This window comes from Macaca fascicularis, chromosome 15, assembly GCF_037993035.2.
Source record: "Macaca fascicularis isolate 582-1 chromosome 15, T2T-MFA8v1.1".
Taxonomy (NCBI): Eukaryota; Metazoa; Chordata; class Mammalia; order Primates; family Cercopithecidae; genus Macaca; species Macaca fascicularis.
In genome coordinates this window covers 11228417-11241754 of record NC_088389.1, presented here as the reverse complement: position 1 = coordinate 11241754, position 13338 = coordinate 11228417, and the positions used below count along the sequence as shown (strand labels likewise).

At 53.0% G+C, this 13338-nt stretch overlaps 2 protein-coding genes across 15 annotated transcripts in view; one reads left to right on the top strand and one right to left on the bottom strand.

Annotated features, from left to right (window-relative positions):
* Nucleotides 1-13338, bottom strand: part of DDX31 (DEAD-box helicase 31) — a 180699-nt gene that overhangs the window by 50272 nt on the left and 117089 nt on the right. For 2 of the 13 annotated variants that reach the window (XM_045374013.2, XM_074016171.1), the window contains exon 20: nucleotides 5289-5770. The exons of 10 other annotated variants lie outside the window; for them this stretch is intronic. In XM_045374013.2, coding sequence (XP_045229948.1) covers nucleotides 5722-5770 — 49 coding nt within the window. In that variant the 3' untranslated portion in view covers nucleotides 5289-5721. Of the gene's footprint in view, nucleotides 1-5288; nucleotides 5771-13338 lie in introns of those variants that run through there. One more of the 13 variants, XM_074016172.1, reaches the window with a different exon arrangement.
* CFAP77 (cilia and flagella associated protein 77) overlaps nucleotides 1-13338 on the top strand; it is a 169596-nt gene that overhangs the window by 138100 nt on the left and 18158 nt on the right. The window contains exons 5-6 of one of the 2 annotated variants that reach the window (XM_045374020.3): nucleotides 22-123; nucleotides 10779-11141. In XM_045374020.3, coding sequence (XP_045229955.2) covers nucleotides 22-123; nucleotides 10779-11027 — 351 coding nt within the window. In that variant the 3' untranslated portion in view covers nucleotides 11028-11141. Of the gene's footprint in view, nucleotides 1-21; nucleotides 124-10778; nucleotides 11142-13338 lie in introns of those variants that run through there. The other variant, XM_045374021.3, reaches the window with a different exon arrangement.

Sequence of the window (13338 nt, the reverse complement as noted above, 5' to 3'; positions counted from 1 at the left end):
TTGCCTTTCCCTGGTCTGCAGGTGGTCCTTGGGAAGCTGTATGAGACCCGGAGCAGTCAGCTGAGGAAGTACAAGCCGCCCGTGAAGCTGGACACCTTGTGGCACATGCCTCACTTCCAGAAGGTCAGTGTCACCTTCATCCATGCCCCTCCCTGCCTCATGCTGGCTGCTGGTCACCTTGCCAGGTCTTTACCTGCTGTCTCTAAGTTCTGTGGGCTTCTCGCCATCGATTAGCACAACAGCAGCAGCAGCAACAGCTCATGTTTCTTGAGCACTTCCTGAGGCCCGGAGCTGAGCCTATGTGTACCATCTCCATATCTTTTCACATTCACTGAAGGGGGCAGCTGCTGGTACCAGGCCTATTTTCCGGACAGGGAACATAGTGGATGCTGCGAAGTGGCAGAGTCTTGGGCTGAACCCAGACCATCTGGGTGCAGAGGCTGGGCGGCTGTCCACCTGAGGCAGAGGTGGTCTACCTGTAGAGGAGGCTGTCCACCCGTAGAGGAGGCTGTCCACGTAGAGGAGGCTGTCACCTGGGAAGCAGGCTGTCCACCCGAGGCAGAGGCTGTCTACCTAGAGGAGGCTGTTGCCTGGGGAAGAGGCGGTCCATCTGGGGCAGAGGCTATCTACCTGTAGAGGAGGCTGTCTACCTGGAGGAGGCTATCCACTTGGAAGGAGACTGTCCACCTGGGGCGGAGGCTGTCTCCCTGGGGCAGGGGCTGTCTCCCTGGGGCGGAGGCTGTCTGGGCCAAACTTCCCTCCAGGGAAGGGGTAGCTGATGCATGACATCCTGCGCTGGGAATTTTGGGGTGCAAGACAGATGCATGCCAACCAGGATGAACTTCCCACAGAGCGACGTCCCTGGGGAGAGAGGAGCAAAGGTCTACCAAGGACTGGGGCAAGCGTGCGACATGTACCCAGACTGACCTAGATAAGGACCCAGGGAACGCGCCACGTTCTGGCCTCAGAACTCAACCGGCGTTCTCTCAAGCACGTAGCCCTGTAGAACCCAGACAGGGATTCATCTTCAACAGCTTTTGGCAGGGAAAGAACAGTCAGTGTAAGAGCCGGGGGCACCATACGGAGAAAGGGAAATGGGATATTTGGGAACAGTGGCTTCAGGATGGGGCTGAAGGAGCTGCGTGTGCTCAGCTCAGGCAGAGGGAGCCTTTCTCGGAGGCCACAAGGCACCCCCCCGGCCCCAGGAAGACAGCTGCACAAAGCAACGTTCCTGGCCAGCCAGGCCCGGCTGCTGTGCCACATTAAACTGCAATTTAAACAATGAAGGGCCGGTGCCTTTCTGAGCCTAATGCACTTGAACAGGCTGTAGAGCTTCACCGGAGAAACCTGCTCTGCCCCCCTTGACGCGGCCTCTCATGTTCTGCCCAAGTGGCCTCTGCCAGCATATGTCAATGACCATGCGCCCCGCCGCCCGTCAGTGCGCTGCCTCCGTGCACAGCAGACGTCAAGGGAGGAACAGGGCCGAGTACATTCGGGAGGTGGTGGGAGTCACTGCAGCTCTGCAGCTCCTCTCACTGCTCCTGCCCTCAACAGCATGGCTCATCTCTAGCTTCTCTGCCTTTTCCAGCCATGTCACTTCCTCTGCTTCCCCTGCTCTCTCACTTACTCAGCAGATTCCATCTACAGCCTCCATCCTGGCCCTGGCTGTGGTCTTTCCTCCCTGCCTTTTTTTTTTTTTTTTGAGACGGGGTCTTGCTCTGTCGCCCAGGCTGGAGTGCAGTGGCCGGATCTCAGCTCACTGCAAGCTCCGCCTCCCGGGTTTACGCCATTCTCCTGCCTCAGCCTCCCGAGTAGCTGGAACCACAGGCTTGCACCACCATGCCCAGCTAATTTTTGTATTTTTTGCAGAGATGAGGTTTCGCCATGTTGGACAGGCTGGTCTCGAACTCCTGGGCTTAAGTGATCCTCCTGCCTGGGCCTCCCAAAATGCTGGGATTACAGGCCTGAGTCACCACACCCAGCCACCTCCCTGCTCTTTTCTCTGTGAGAATCCCTGTGGTACGTGGGAACGCTGCCTGAGAAGGGACTGGGACCCAGCACTCCCCTGGCATGGGCTGTCCTCTGCAGGACTCTGCTTTAGGCCTTGACTCCCAGCCCCACTCAGCCCCCTCCTTTCTGACTTAGAGCCCAAGACCATGGACACAGGACACTCAGGTGGTCTCCCCTCAGCAGAGCAAGGAAAGGGCTCCGGGTAACGGTGCTACACCTGTGCTGGGAGCTCCGGTCTCACTCACCTGTGTCCCATGGTGCCTGGCCCGGAGTAGGAGCTAAATGCACATAGAATGAGCTTCCATTTTCAAAAGAGGGGATTTGACTCAGCTGACCAGGGGTCTGCCAGTCTTGAGACCGTTATTCTGACATATGGCTATGAACAATAGCAAACCAGGAATGATGGCCTCCTGTTCCGTGCCAGGCACTGTGTGAGGTCATGTATGCATATTCCTTCATTTCATCCTCAGAACAAGCGTCCTGACCGGGTGGTGTGGATGAGAGGCAGAGGGGGAGCACCTTCCTTGCCCACAGAGTGGCAGGGCCAGTAACCGAGGTGTGTCTGATGGCAGGGCCCAAGCTGGCACACGTGACCTATCAGGCCATAAAGATCATGAGAAAGAAAATCAACATGCAAGCCACAGTATCTGCCGAGTGTTTTCCTCCTTCCTGAGGATATTCGCAGGATGCTGGGCGTTAAAGCAGCAGGCTGTCTCCCTATCCTACTGGCCGGAAACCTGGGGCCAAGGGAAATGCGGAATTGTGCAGGGTTCATCCCCGGATGCTGCCCTGTCCAACCCAGCAGAGACCCTTAGGCCCACAGAGTGCTGCCGTTATAGGTGTCACACGCAGTCCCCTTCTTGTCAGGAAGTAACACCAACAAAAAGTATTTACTGAGCCCTTAGAATGCACCCGGGGCTGAGCATGCCTCGTCTCATAGATATCATGCCCCCATTCTACTGATGTGGAAACTGAGGCTTGCCGAGGTGAGAAGTGGAGTCTGGGTCCAATCTGGGGTTTTCTAGCCCCAGGGCCTCCCGAGGACCCCTTACCTCACCTCCAGGCCCCACCCACAGGTCCCCAGTCTCGCCACCAAGGGGCCCTTTCTTCCCCTTCCTGGCACTTAACTCTGCAATTAATTAACTGGGTAATTGTAATTTTTATCATCTTGTTCAGTAAAATGTGAGCCCCCAGGACCGTGCCTATCAGTTCCACACCTTGTCCCCAGAGGCCAGCAGGGTGCCTGGCACAGAGGAGGGGGTCAGTAAACATCTGTGGAATGAATGAATGAGGGGATGAAAGACTGAACTGCCAATACAGCCCAGAGTGACAGAAGAATTTAAAAGCCTGTTACGGACCTGATGAGCCTCCCCTTTCTCCCCTTCCCAAACCAAGCACCCAAGCACCCACCATCCTGGCAGCCACCAACCGGGCCTGGACTCAGAGGTCCGGGCGGGCAGCCAGGGCCACTCCCCGCAGCGGAGCTGCTGTCTGCGGTGTCTGTCGCGCGTGAAGCCCCGGAAGGGCCTTTGTCTGCGCCTGGCGTTGCCGCTGATCTGCTGCCCCCACCCCGGCCCCATTATGAAGGGAAAAGCGCTTCCAAAAAAGTTGAACCTGTCACGGTGATGGATAACCTAAATGGACTCTCCCCGCTCACGAACAGATGTCGACGCTGAACTCTGTCAGAAATAATTAAACACCTTTCACACGGAAAAGCAGCAGGCAGGGCGCGGCTGCTGCACCGACCCCGCCAGCCACGAGGGGGCTGCCCCGCCAGAGGGGCTGCTGAGACCCCCGCCCCGATGACCCGGGCCACTTACAGGGTCGTGAGAGGAGAGGGACCAAAGAGGGAAGAGGACACGTCCCCCACCGTGCATTCCCTCCAGGCAGGGCAGTACAGACGTGTCTTCTTTCTGGTCTGTGCCACCAGCAACTGCCCCGGGTGGCCGGAGCCCACGAGGGGGCTTAGCCAGCAGCCAGCAAGGGGCCCTCCTTCCAGGACAGTTAGGCCTGGGCTCTCCGGGCCTCAGTTTCCTCATCTGAAAATGAGCGGGTGGGACTAGTTCTTGAGTGTCCCTTCCAATCCAAGATTCTGTGATTCCCAGCTCACTGGCCCAGGAGCCATGTGGGAGGGGATGGGGGCTCTTGGAGGTGCAGACCCCAAACCCAGGGTGAGCCAGCAGGGGGAGCAGCTCAGATCCTTCTCAGGTGCTCAGTTTGGGGATGGGACGTGAACTCATTGTCTCCCATCCCTGAATGGAGGAGCCGCTGGGCTGGGGCCGATGCCCCTGTGCCCTGGGGGGATAGGGACGCTCCCCTGCCCTTTGGCCCAGTGTTCTAGGTCTGCAGGGCAGACCGCAAGGCCAGCAGGGAGTAGCATGGTACGTCTGTGTGCACACATGACTCCAGGGACAGCCAAATGGGGTCAAGTGGTGACCCTGCCACACCTACCTGTCAGGTGGCTTTACCTGCCCGCGACCCACTTCCTATTCCGTAAAATGGGCTAACAAATGCTCCCCTGGCAGGGCTGCTGGGAGGATCTGGAGAGAACGTGTGAACCACGCTTAGCAGAACGCCTGGCCCATATTAACTGCCTATAAGTAGCAGCTGCCATGAGGATGGTTGTGGAGATCATTCATTCATTCACTCGCTCATTCACAAATCTTTTCCACCTGCGCCTTCGTGCCGGGCCCTGTTCCCTGCACTGACACTATGCTGGCAAACAGGCCAGAATTGGGTGTGACTGCCGCCGTGGGGCTGCTGGCCACTGGCCTGGGGTGACATGGACAGACAGACCAACACACAGGCAGCTGCACAGCTGGCACCTGGGCTGGGAAGTCTGGAGAAGGTCTGCCCTAGGTGTCCTCGGGTGTCCCCAGGTGCCCCGTGTCCGCAGCCTGAAATGGTCCGGAGACACCAACCTTGCTTGAAGGGCGGAGGCCACTGCCATAACGATAGCCCCATGAAACGTAACCCTGCGTGGACCGGCCCACCCTGTTCCTGTGCCTTTTGCAGAAACCTCCTCAGGGCTCTCCAGGCAGGGTCCAGACACCCCTACTTGCCCAGGCAGCCCTCTCAGGGGCCCTGGCTAACAGCACTTCCTCTGGTTCTCAACCAGCCCCTCGTGCATGGCCACGCAAAGCAGACGGTACATCCTTCTGCCCAAAGATGGAGAGCGAGTGCCCCCAAAAGCTTGTGGCCGATGACAGTGGCGAAAGGCAGGATGCCACGGATGAAGAGACGGCTCAAGTACATGTTAGGAGACCTTGACAACCATGGCTTTGATCTGTATTTATTGCCACTTTAATAACATGTTGTTGGGTAAGAGTCCATGCCATGGGACCCCGTCTGGAGAGAAGCTCCCAAGCATCTCTGAGTGCACAATGCGTACAGACGTTTGGCAGGAGGGCCCCCCAATGGTAGCAGTGGTGATCTGTGGGGGGGGGGGGTTGAAGCTGATTTTCCTTTCTCTGATGCTCTTTTCTATATGCTTTGCATTTTTTTCATTGAGTAGATGTAGCTTTTCCAAAACCAGTAAGGCCAATTTTTAAAATGTTTTTAAAAGATGGAGATCCTGAGTTCTTCCCCAGGTGTTCATCCCAGTGTTCGACCCCCAGCTTTGAGCTCAGTTCTTCCTGATGTCTCACCAAACGTTCGCATGCTGCTGGCCAAGTCCGGTTTTGCATATTCAGCTTCCCTCGGGCATGAAGGTCAGGGCTGTGCTCCAGCAGCGAAGCCTGCTGACTTCCAGAGTCTGGATCTTTATCATAAAAAGTACATCTTATAATTAGAGACCCAACATCCATTTTAGAAGGGGGCTTGCCCAAGCATCTGGCAGGGGCGGGGGGGGGGCGGTCTCCACGTTCCCCTCCCACCCCCACCCCCAGAACACCCGCCCCTGCCCCCACAGTCCTTGTCTCTCTACACCGCCAATACCCACCAACATTACATAGTCGTTCAGTCACTAAAGTATGAACAAATTGACTATATTTTCATTTGGCTTTTGGTTTCAGCCCCACTGCTTTAGAATAATGGCCCAAGCTATTAAGCTAACAGTTTGATTTACAAGCTTTTGTGCTCTGAACGCTGGGATCAGACTCCTCTGTTCGTGGAAGACTAACCCTGCCTCGGGTCTCCTGGGTCCCCTAGCTTCCCTAATAGAACAGGAGATGGAGGGAAAAAAACATATCTCAGCAGCCAGCCAAGCAGTGACACCCAGAGATGCAGCTGATTAGTGAAAGCTGCTGAATCTAAGAAAAGGATTTTCTTTCCCACCTTTAAGCTCTCTTACAAATCATAGCTGGCTGGAAAGTTAACTCTCTGCTAAACCCCCCAAGCGGGCTCCTAGTCTGTCCACCCTGCCGCCTCTGCCTCTCCACAAGGCTTGCCTGGTTAAAATGAAGATGGGCGGATCTCTACAAAGGTGTATCTGACCCCGGGAAGGATAGCTGCCAGATCTACTGCCCCTCTAAGGATCTCTGCACCAGTGATGTATTTTAAGAGTCCTGTCGCTTCCTTGCATCCGAATAAGAATCGTCCTGTGTCACTGTGGAGGGCACCAAGTACAGGAATGGAATGTGTCACATGTGGAAACAGGGCAATGGGAAGAATGATTCAGAGGCCCTGATGGAGTTGACACTTCCTCTCTAAATACAGACACCCCCCATTCTACATGGATCAGTAGGCAGACGAGCTGACTTGCTACAGGCATGAAAGCAGGAGCTTGGCCGGGCACAGTGGCTCACACCTGCAATCCCAGCACTTTGGGAGGCTGAGGTGGGTGGATCACCTGAGGTCAGGAGTTTGAAACCAGCCTGGTCAACATGGTGAAACCCCGTTTCTATTAAAAATGCAAAAATTAGCCAGGCGTGATGGCAGGTGCCTGTAATCCCAGCTACTCGGTGGGGCTGAGGCAGAAGAACCACTTGAGCCCCAGAGGTGGAGGTTGCAGTGAGCAGAGATTGTGCCACTACACTCCAGCCTGGGTGGCAGAGCAAGACTGTCTCATTTAAAAAAAAAAAAAAAAAGCAGGAGCTTAATTGGTTTTACATAATCTGGCACCTCAGAGGTACAGAATTTTTAGGCACCTGCTTGTGAGGTGACATTGCTGCTCAAATACTGGCAAGCCACAAATAGCCAGAGCTGAAGGTCTGGGGCAGAGACAAGAGGAAAGGAGGCATTTGTGTATGTAGGGAGTGATGGGGGAATAGCGGCCAAGCTCCTAGAGCAGCACTCAGAGTCTGGGAGTGTCTGTGGTGGGGCCTGGAGAGGCCAGCAGTGAAGGGATGACCAAAGCTGACCCTTCCAACAGAACCAGTCCTGCAACCTGGGAACCCCCAGCCTGGCTGCCCCCTTCATCCTTCTAGCTCCAGAAGCTTTTTGTCTAATCCAGAAGGTGGTTCTCCCTGATTATATGCAAAAGTATCTCACGTTTTTGTTGAAAATCACCAGAATCAATGAGTAAGACAGTTGGTTTGGGCATCAGTCACATCTTTCTAATTTCTAGAGGCAGCGAGAGTCTCATGTTGAATTTGGGGAGTTGATGGAATTTGGGAGGTCCCCAATCTCCTCTTCCGACTTCTAGTTCATCTCCAGGAGAATAAATCTCCTATGATCTAGAGAGAATCCCACTGGCTTGGGAAGGAGTTTGGGGAGTAGCATCTTCCTCAACGTCTCCCTCGAAGCTTTTTTTTTTGAGACAGGGTCTCACTCTGCTGCCCAGGCTGGGGTGCAGTGGTACAATTATGGCTCAATGCAGCCTCTACCTCCCAGTCTCAAATGATCCTCCTACCCCAGCCTCTTAAGTAGCTAGGACTACAGGCCTGCAGCTCATTTTTAACTTTTTAGTAGAGACAGGGTCTTGCTATGTTACCCAGGTTCCTTCTGGTTTCTGAGTGTCCCCACTTGTCAGCCTCCATCCCCCGACCCCAGCGAGGTTGGTGGGGTGGGGACCCAAAGCCACCTGACATGGCGTCACCTGACACGGTGCCACCTGACACGGGGCCGGCAGCAGATTCTTGCCCATAAATGGCATCAGATGATTTCCTGGAATAAACTCAGGGTTCATTCAAACTGAACTCTGGCAAAGCTGCAGGTGAAATGGATCAAGATGCTGGCTAACAGAGCCTGACTGGCTACCCTCAGAGATGCAAAGTGCATGGCGTCAGTGAACACATTTGGGGTAGGGGGAAGTAAGACAATGGGGAGGTTTCATGAAGACTGATTCTGTCTTCTTCCCCTCCTCTCCTCAAAGGAGTCCTAGGAAATGATGCCTTAGGGTGGTGCCAAAAAAAAAAAGTGTGGGTAGGTTGACCAAAGTCCAATGGCTGGGAGAGTGGAGGGGAGAAGTTATCCTAAAGACAGAGTTCCCAGACAGCAGCAATGATAACATCAATAGCTCACACATCCTGACTCCTTCTTGAGTGTCAGCCTGGGTGCTTTTTTTTTTTTTTTTTAAACTATATTTTATTTTTTTAAGACGGAGTCTCACTCTATTGCCCAGGCTGGAGTACAGTGGCACAATCTTGGCTCACTGCATCCTCCGCCTCCTGGGTTCAAGCAATTCTTCTGCCTCAGTCTCCTGAGTAACTGGGATTATAGGCCCCCGCCACCACGCCCGGCTAATTTTTGTATTTTTAGTAGAGACAGGGTTCTGCCACGTTGGCCAGGCTGGTCTCCAAGTCCTGGCCTCAAGTGATCCACCCACCTTGGCCTACCAAAATGCTGGGATTACAGGCATGAGCCACCACGCCTGGCCCAAGCCTGGGTGCTTTTGTGAGTTATCCCATTTCATGTCAATACTCGCAGTAACCCCACACGGTAGAGATGAGTCACCCTGTCTCTGAGGCAAGGAGGCTAAGGCTCAGAAGCTTAAAGTCACATGCCTGATTAGCATGTGGCCAGGTGGGGACTTGGACTCTGGCTGGCAGCCTCCAAGCCTCAGGCCCTGAAAGAGCTGATAAATACTACAGACCTGCAACTGAGGTCGGGGGCCAGTGCGGGGCTAAATGCAGGACCTGGGAAGGAAAGTGCAGGGCAGTTAGGAATGAGGGATTTTATGAGTGTCCAGAGTGTCGTGGCCGGGCCTGCTCTGGCTGATTTAAGCCCTGGCAATAAACCAAACTTCCCACTGCCCCAAAAGCCTCTAGACCTTGATAAAATCTCGGGCATCTTTTAAATTGCAGTTTGGCCCCAAGGCTAAAAAGGAAAGAGGCGGCTGATCCCGGATTCAGGCTTACTGCATTAAAAGTGGGAGGCTGAGGCCGAGCCCAGCAGGAGGGCTGTGTCTGTGGGCTGGGCAGCCACACAGAGCAGTTCCAGGTCCCAGCCTGCCTGGTGCCCGCCCCAGGTCTGCATCCGTGAAGTGGGGATGGCAAAAGAGAGGACCAGGTGCAATCATGCATGTGAAGCCCGTGGCACAGGCCTGGCTAGGGGAGGGTCATGGGGCAACCAAGCCTCTGGGAGGGACGAGGCCCTGGAAGCTGCTTTGGTAGATGAGTTATGTGAAAACTTGGCTATGCCTGGGATCCTCTGAGGAGATGTTTAAAATGCAGAGTCTAAGGCCCAGTGCGGTGGTTCATGCCTGTAATCCCAGCACTTTGGGAGGCCAAGGTGGGAGGATCACTTGAGCTCAGGAGTTCGAGACCAGCTTGGCCAATATGGTGAAACCCTGTCTCTAGCAAAATACAAAACTTATCTGGGCATGGTGGTGGGCTCCTGTAATCCCAGCTACTCAGGAGGCCGAGGCAGGAGAATTGCTTGAACCTGGGAGGTCAAGGTTGCTGTGAGCTGAGATCACGCCATTGCACTCCAGCCTGGGTGACAGGGTGAGACTCCATCTTAAAAAAAAAATGCAGAGTCCAGGACTCTGATCCAGTGGGTCTGGGGCAGCCATCAAACCTGTATTTTCAGCAAGCCAGCTGCCCCAGCTCCCAGGGTCATGTCAACTCCACTCTTACAGTTACGTTCAAATATGTGTTTACTGTGGCAGGTGGATGTGTTTTCATATGTTTGACATGAGGCATGATGGGGCTTTCAAAGGGAAATGGGCAGTTGGAGACCACCTCTGTCTGTTAAACAGCCCTAAGGCTTATGAACTTCTGTCTTGGTCAGCTCAGGCTGCTATAACAAAATTCCATAGACCAGGGAGCTTAAACAACATGTTTATTCCTCCTAGATCTGGAGACTATACGTCGAAGGTCAGGGTGCCAGCATGATTGGGTTCTGGTGAGGGTCTTCTTTCTGGCATATAGCCAAGGTACCTTCTCACCAAGTCCTCACTTGCTGGAGAGAGAGAGAGAGAGGAAGCACACACTCTTCTTATAAGGACGCTAATTCTATCATGGGGGCCCCACCCTCCCGACCCCATTTAAACCTAATGAACTCCCCAAGAGCCTCATCTCCAATGCCGTCACACTGGGGGTCAGGGATTCACATATGCATTTTGTTGACTGAGCGTGGTGGCTCCCGCTAGTAGTCCCAGCACTTTGCGAGGCTGAGGTGGGAGGATCGTTTGAGGCCAGGAGTTCAAGACCAGTCTGGGCAACTTAGTGAGACTCCGTCTCTACAAACAAACAAACAAGCATCATATGTGAATTTTGGATGGACACATTCAGTCCATAGCAAGCTCTTTTTCAAGTGCAGTGGAAATCTGCCTTCTACCTCCTCCTCATGGTGTTTCTTGCTTCTGGAGCCCCATGGAATCACCTTCTCTCCCTTCTACATGACAGCCCTGCGAATTCCCAAAGTCAGATACCATTTCTTCACAGGCAGCCAGGGTCTCGATTGCACCCCAGGGCAGAGTTCTGAATGTTGGAAGGGGGAACCCTGCGTTGCAGCAACAGTGGACGGCCCAGGCACCACGGTCTTCACCCAGTGCATGCTGCATTCTCTACCTTTACCCATATGCATGGAAGATTTGTCAAGCTACACTGCATTTCTACATATTTTTAAATAAAATTGTGGCTGAAGCTGTCTATCAGTGCCACTTGAATCACTTAATACAAGAATCTCCGTGAAAATTCCCTGCTGGAGGGCAATTTCAGGAAGAAGCTTAGTCGGATTCATGTACTACTAATAGCAGTAATAACAGTACAAGCCACCATGTCTTCAATGCCTACACTGTGTGCCAGGCACCATGCCAGGCTTGGCAATGACCCCACGGGACGGGTAGTGTGATCCTTACTTACTATGTGAGAAACTGAGGCCCCTGGTCACACAGCTGGAAAGCGATAGGACCAAAATTGGAACTCAGATGTGTGGAACTCAAAGCCCTGCGTCCCTAATCATTGAGTACACTGTCGTCCCTTCTGTTGTGGAAAAAACATGCCTGACATGATAGAATGTGCTCCATTTGGCTTCATGTAACAGAAATTGAGCAAGAGTTAGAATCTGTTCAAACCAGGGGCCTGAGAGTCGCTACACTTTTCTTCAGACTATGCTTTATGCAACCCTTTATTCTATTTTATTTTATTTTATTTTTTTTTGAGACAGGGTCTCACTCTGTCACCCAGGCTGGAGTGCAGTGGCACAATCACAGCCTCAACTTCCCGGACTCAGGTGATCCTCCCACCTCAGCGTCCCAAGTAGTTGGGACTACAGGTGCATACCACCACACCCGGCTAATTTTTTTGAATGTTTTGTAGAGACGGGGTTTTACCATGTTGCCTAGGCTGGTCTTGAACTCCTGGGCTCAAGAGATCCGCCCGCCTTGGCCTACCAAAGTGTTAGGATTACAGACATGAGCCACTGTGCCCAGACCTTAAACACCTTGTTTCACATTGCATGCAATCCGCCAGATGCCTTCAGATTACTTGGAAAGAGACAGGTACAAATATTGAAGAAAGTAAAACACTTCTTCCACTTAGAGTTTAAGCTGAGCATAGCAGAGATCTTCAGGGTGCCTGAATCTTGGATGCATTCCTAAGGGCTGTGTTGCCTCATCCCCAGGCCCCTGACCCACTCATCTGTCCATCCATCCATTCATCTGTCCATTCATTCATCTATCCAACCATCTATCCATCCATCTATCCATCCATCCTCATCCATCTGTCCATCTGTTTGTTCATTCAACGATCCGGCCAAGATTTGTTTGGTGTCTACTGGGTGCCTCTAAAAGTAGAGTTACCCCAAGACCTTTGAAGGCCTCCTGTCTGCTGACATTTCCCTAGAACCATGCCTACAATATGGCATTAACATCTTTGCTATCTAGCTGAGGACACTTAGCTCTAATAGTCCTATTTGTGACTTGTCAGGCTTAGCCTCGTCAGCCACAGAAAGGTTCTACTCCTTCTTAAAAGATACCAGAAAAAGTCCTTCCTGGTCACTATTCCAATAAGATAAAAGGGGAATAACAACATCAAACCTCGCTGCAGTACACTCCACCCCCATCGGCCGAGGACACCAAACATCTGAGTGTGTCCCCAGCTTCCCTGGCAGTAACGCAGGAGTTGTTCAACAGCCTATATTAATGAGCAATAAAGTCCTGACGGGCACTGCATGGACGGCTCAGCAAAGGACTTAATTTGCAACCGAGCACAAAATCAAAGACTGTCAACCGAGGAACCATGTGGCTGGATAAGCACCTTGTGCTACCTGAGAAAGCACTGTCAGGTAAATTTCCAGAGAAGGTAATTAAAGAATCCCCATTGTCTAAATTCAGCAGTAAAATTTGGAGCTCTGGAATTTGATGCTCACCAGGGACCTGGTGTCTCCTCCCAGCCCGATCCTTCATCAGAATGAACAGTGGAGGCTTAGGAAGGGATCAGCTGGCATGCCTCCTGCCCTTTCCCTAACACGCCCCCCAGCCCTGTGTGGTCCTGCGTGTGTTGTCTTGTCAGAGAAGCAGAAAGCAGCAAATGAGATCTCCGTGTTGTGAGACGGGGGTGAGATTAATATACAAACATACAGACCTGAGATCTGGCAAGTGCCAATTAATATTTATCAAGCACCCACGGCGTACATGGTACCGAGAATCAACATGCAAAACCTACAGTCCCTGGCATCAGGCAGTCTCCACTCCGAGTCATGCTCAGGTTCCGTGCACAATGGCAGGTGCTTGGAGGCACCTGCCCCGGTGGGAGAACCCACCAGGAGTTTAAGTTAATATTGATACAAGCGCCCTCTTCACACTGAGACAATGTAGGATTCTCAAGCAGGCATCGTCAGCACCCTGGCCTCGACTGGGGGAACCCTGCTGAGACACCACCCCAGATCTCTAAGGGCCGTCCCATTCGCAAAGATGCCTCAGCAGGGTCTCCGTCAACACAGTCCCTTCACTAACTTCTTCTTAGTCCTCACGATAAAAGAAAAAATCCTCCTCCCCACTGA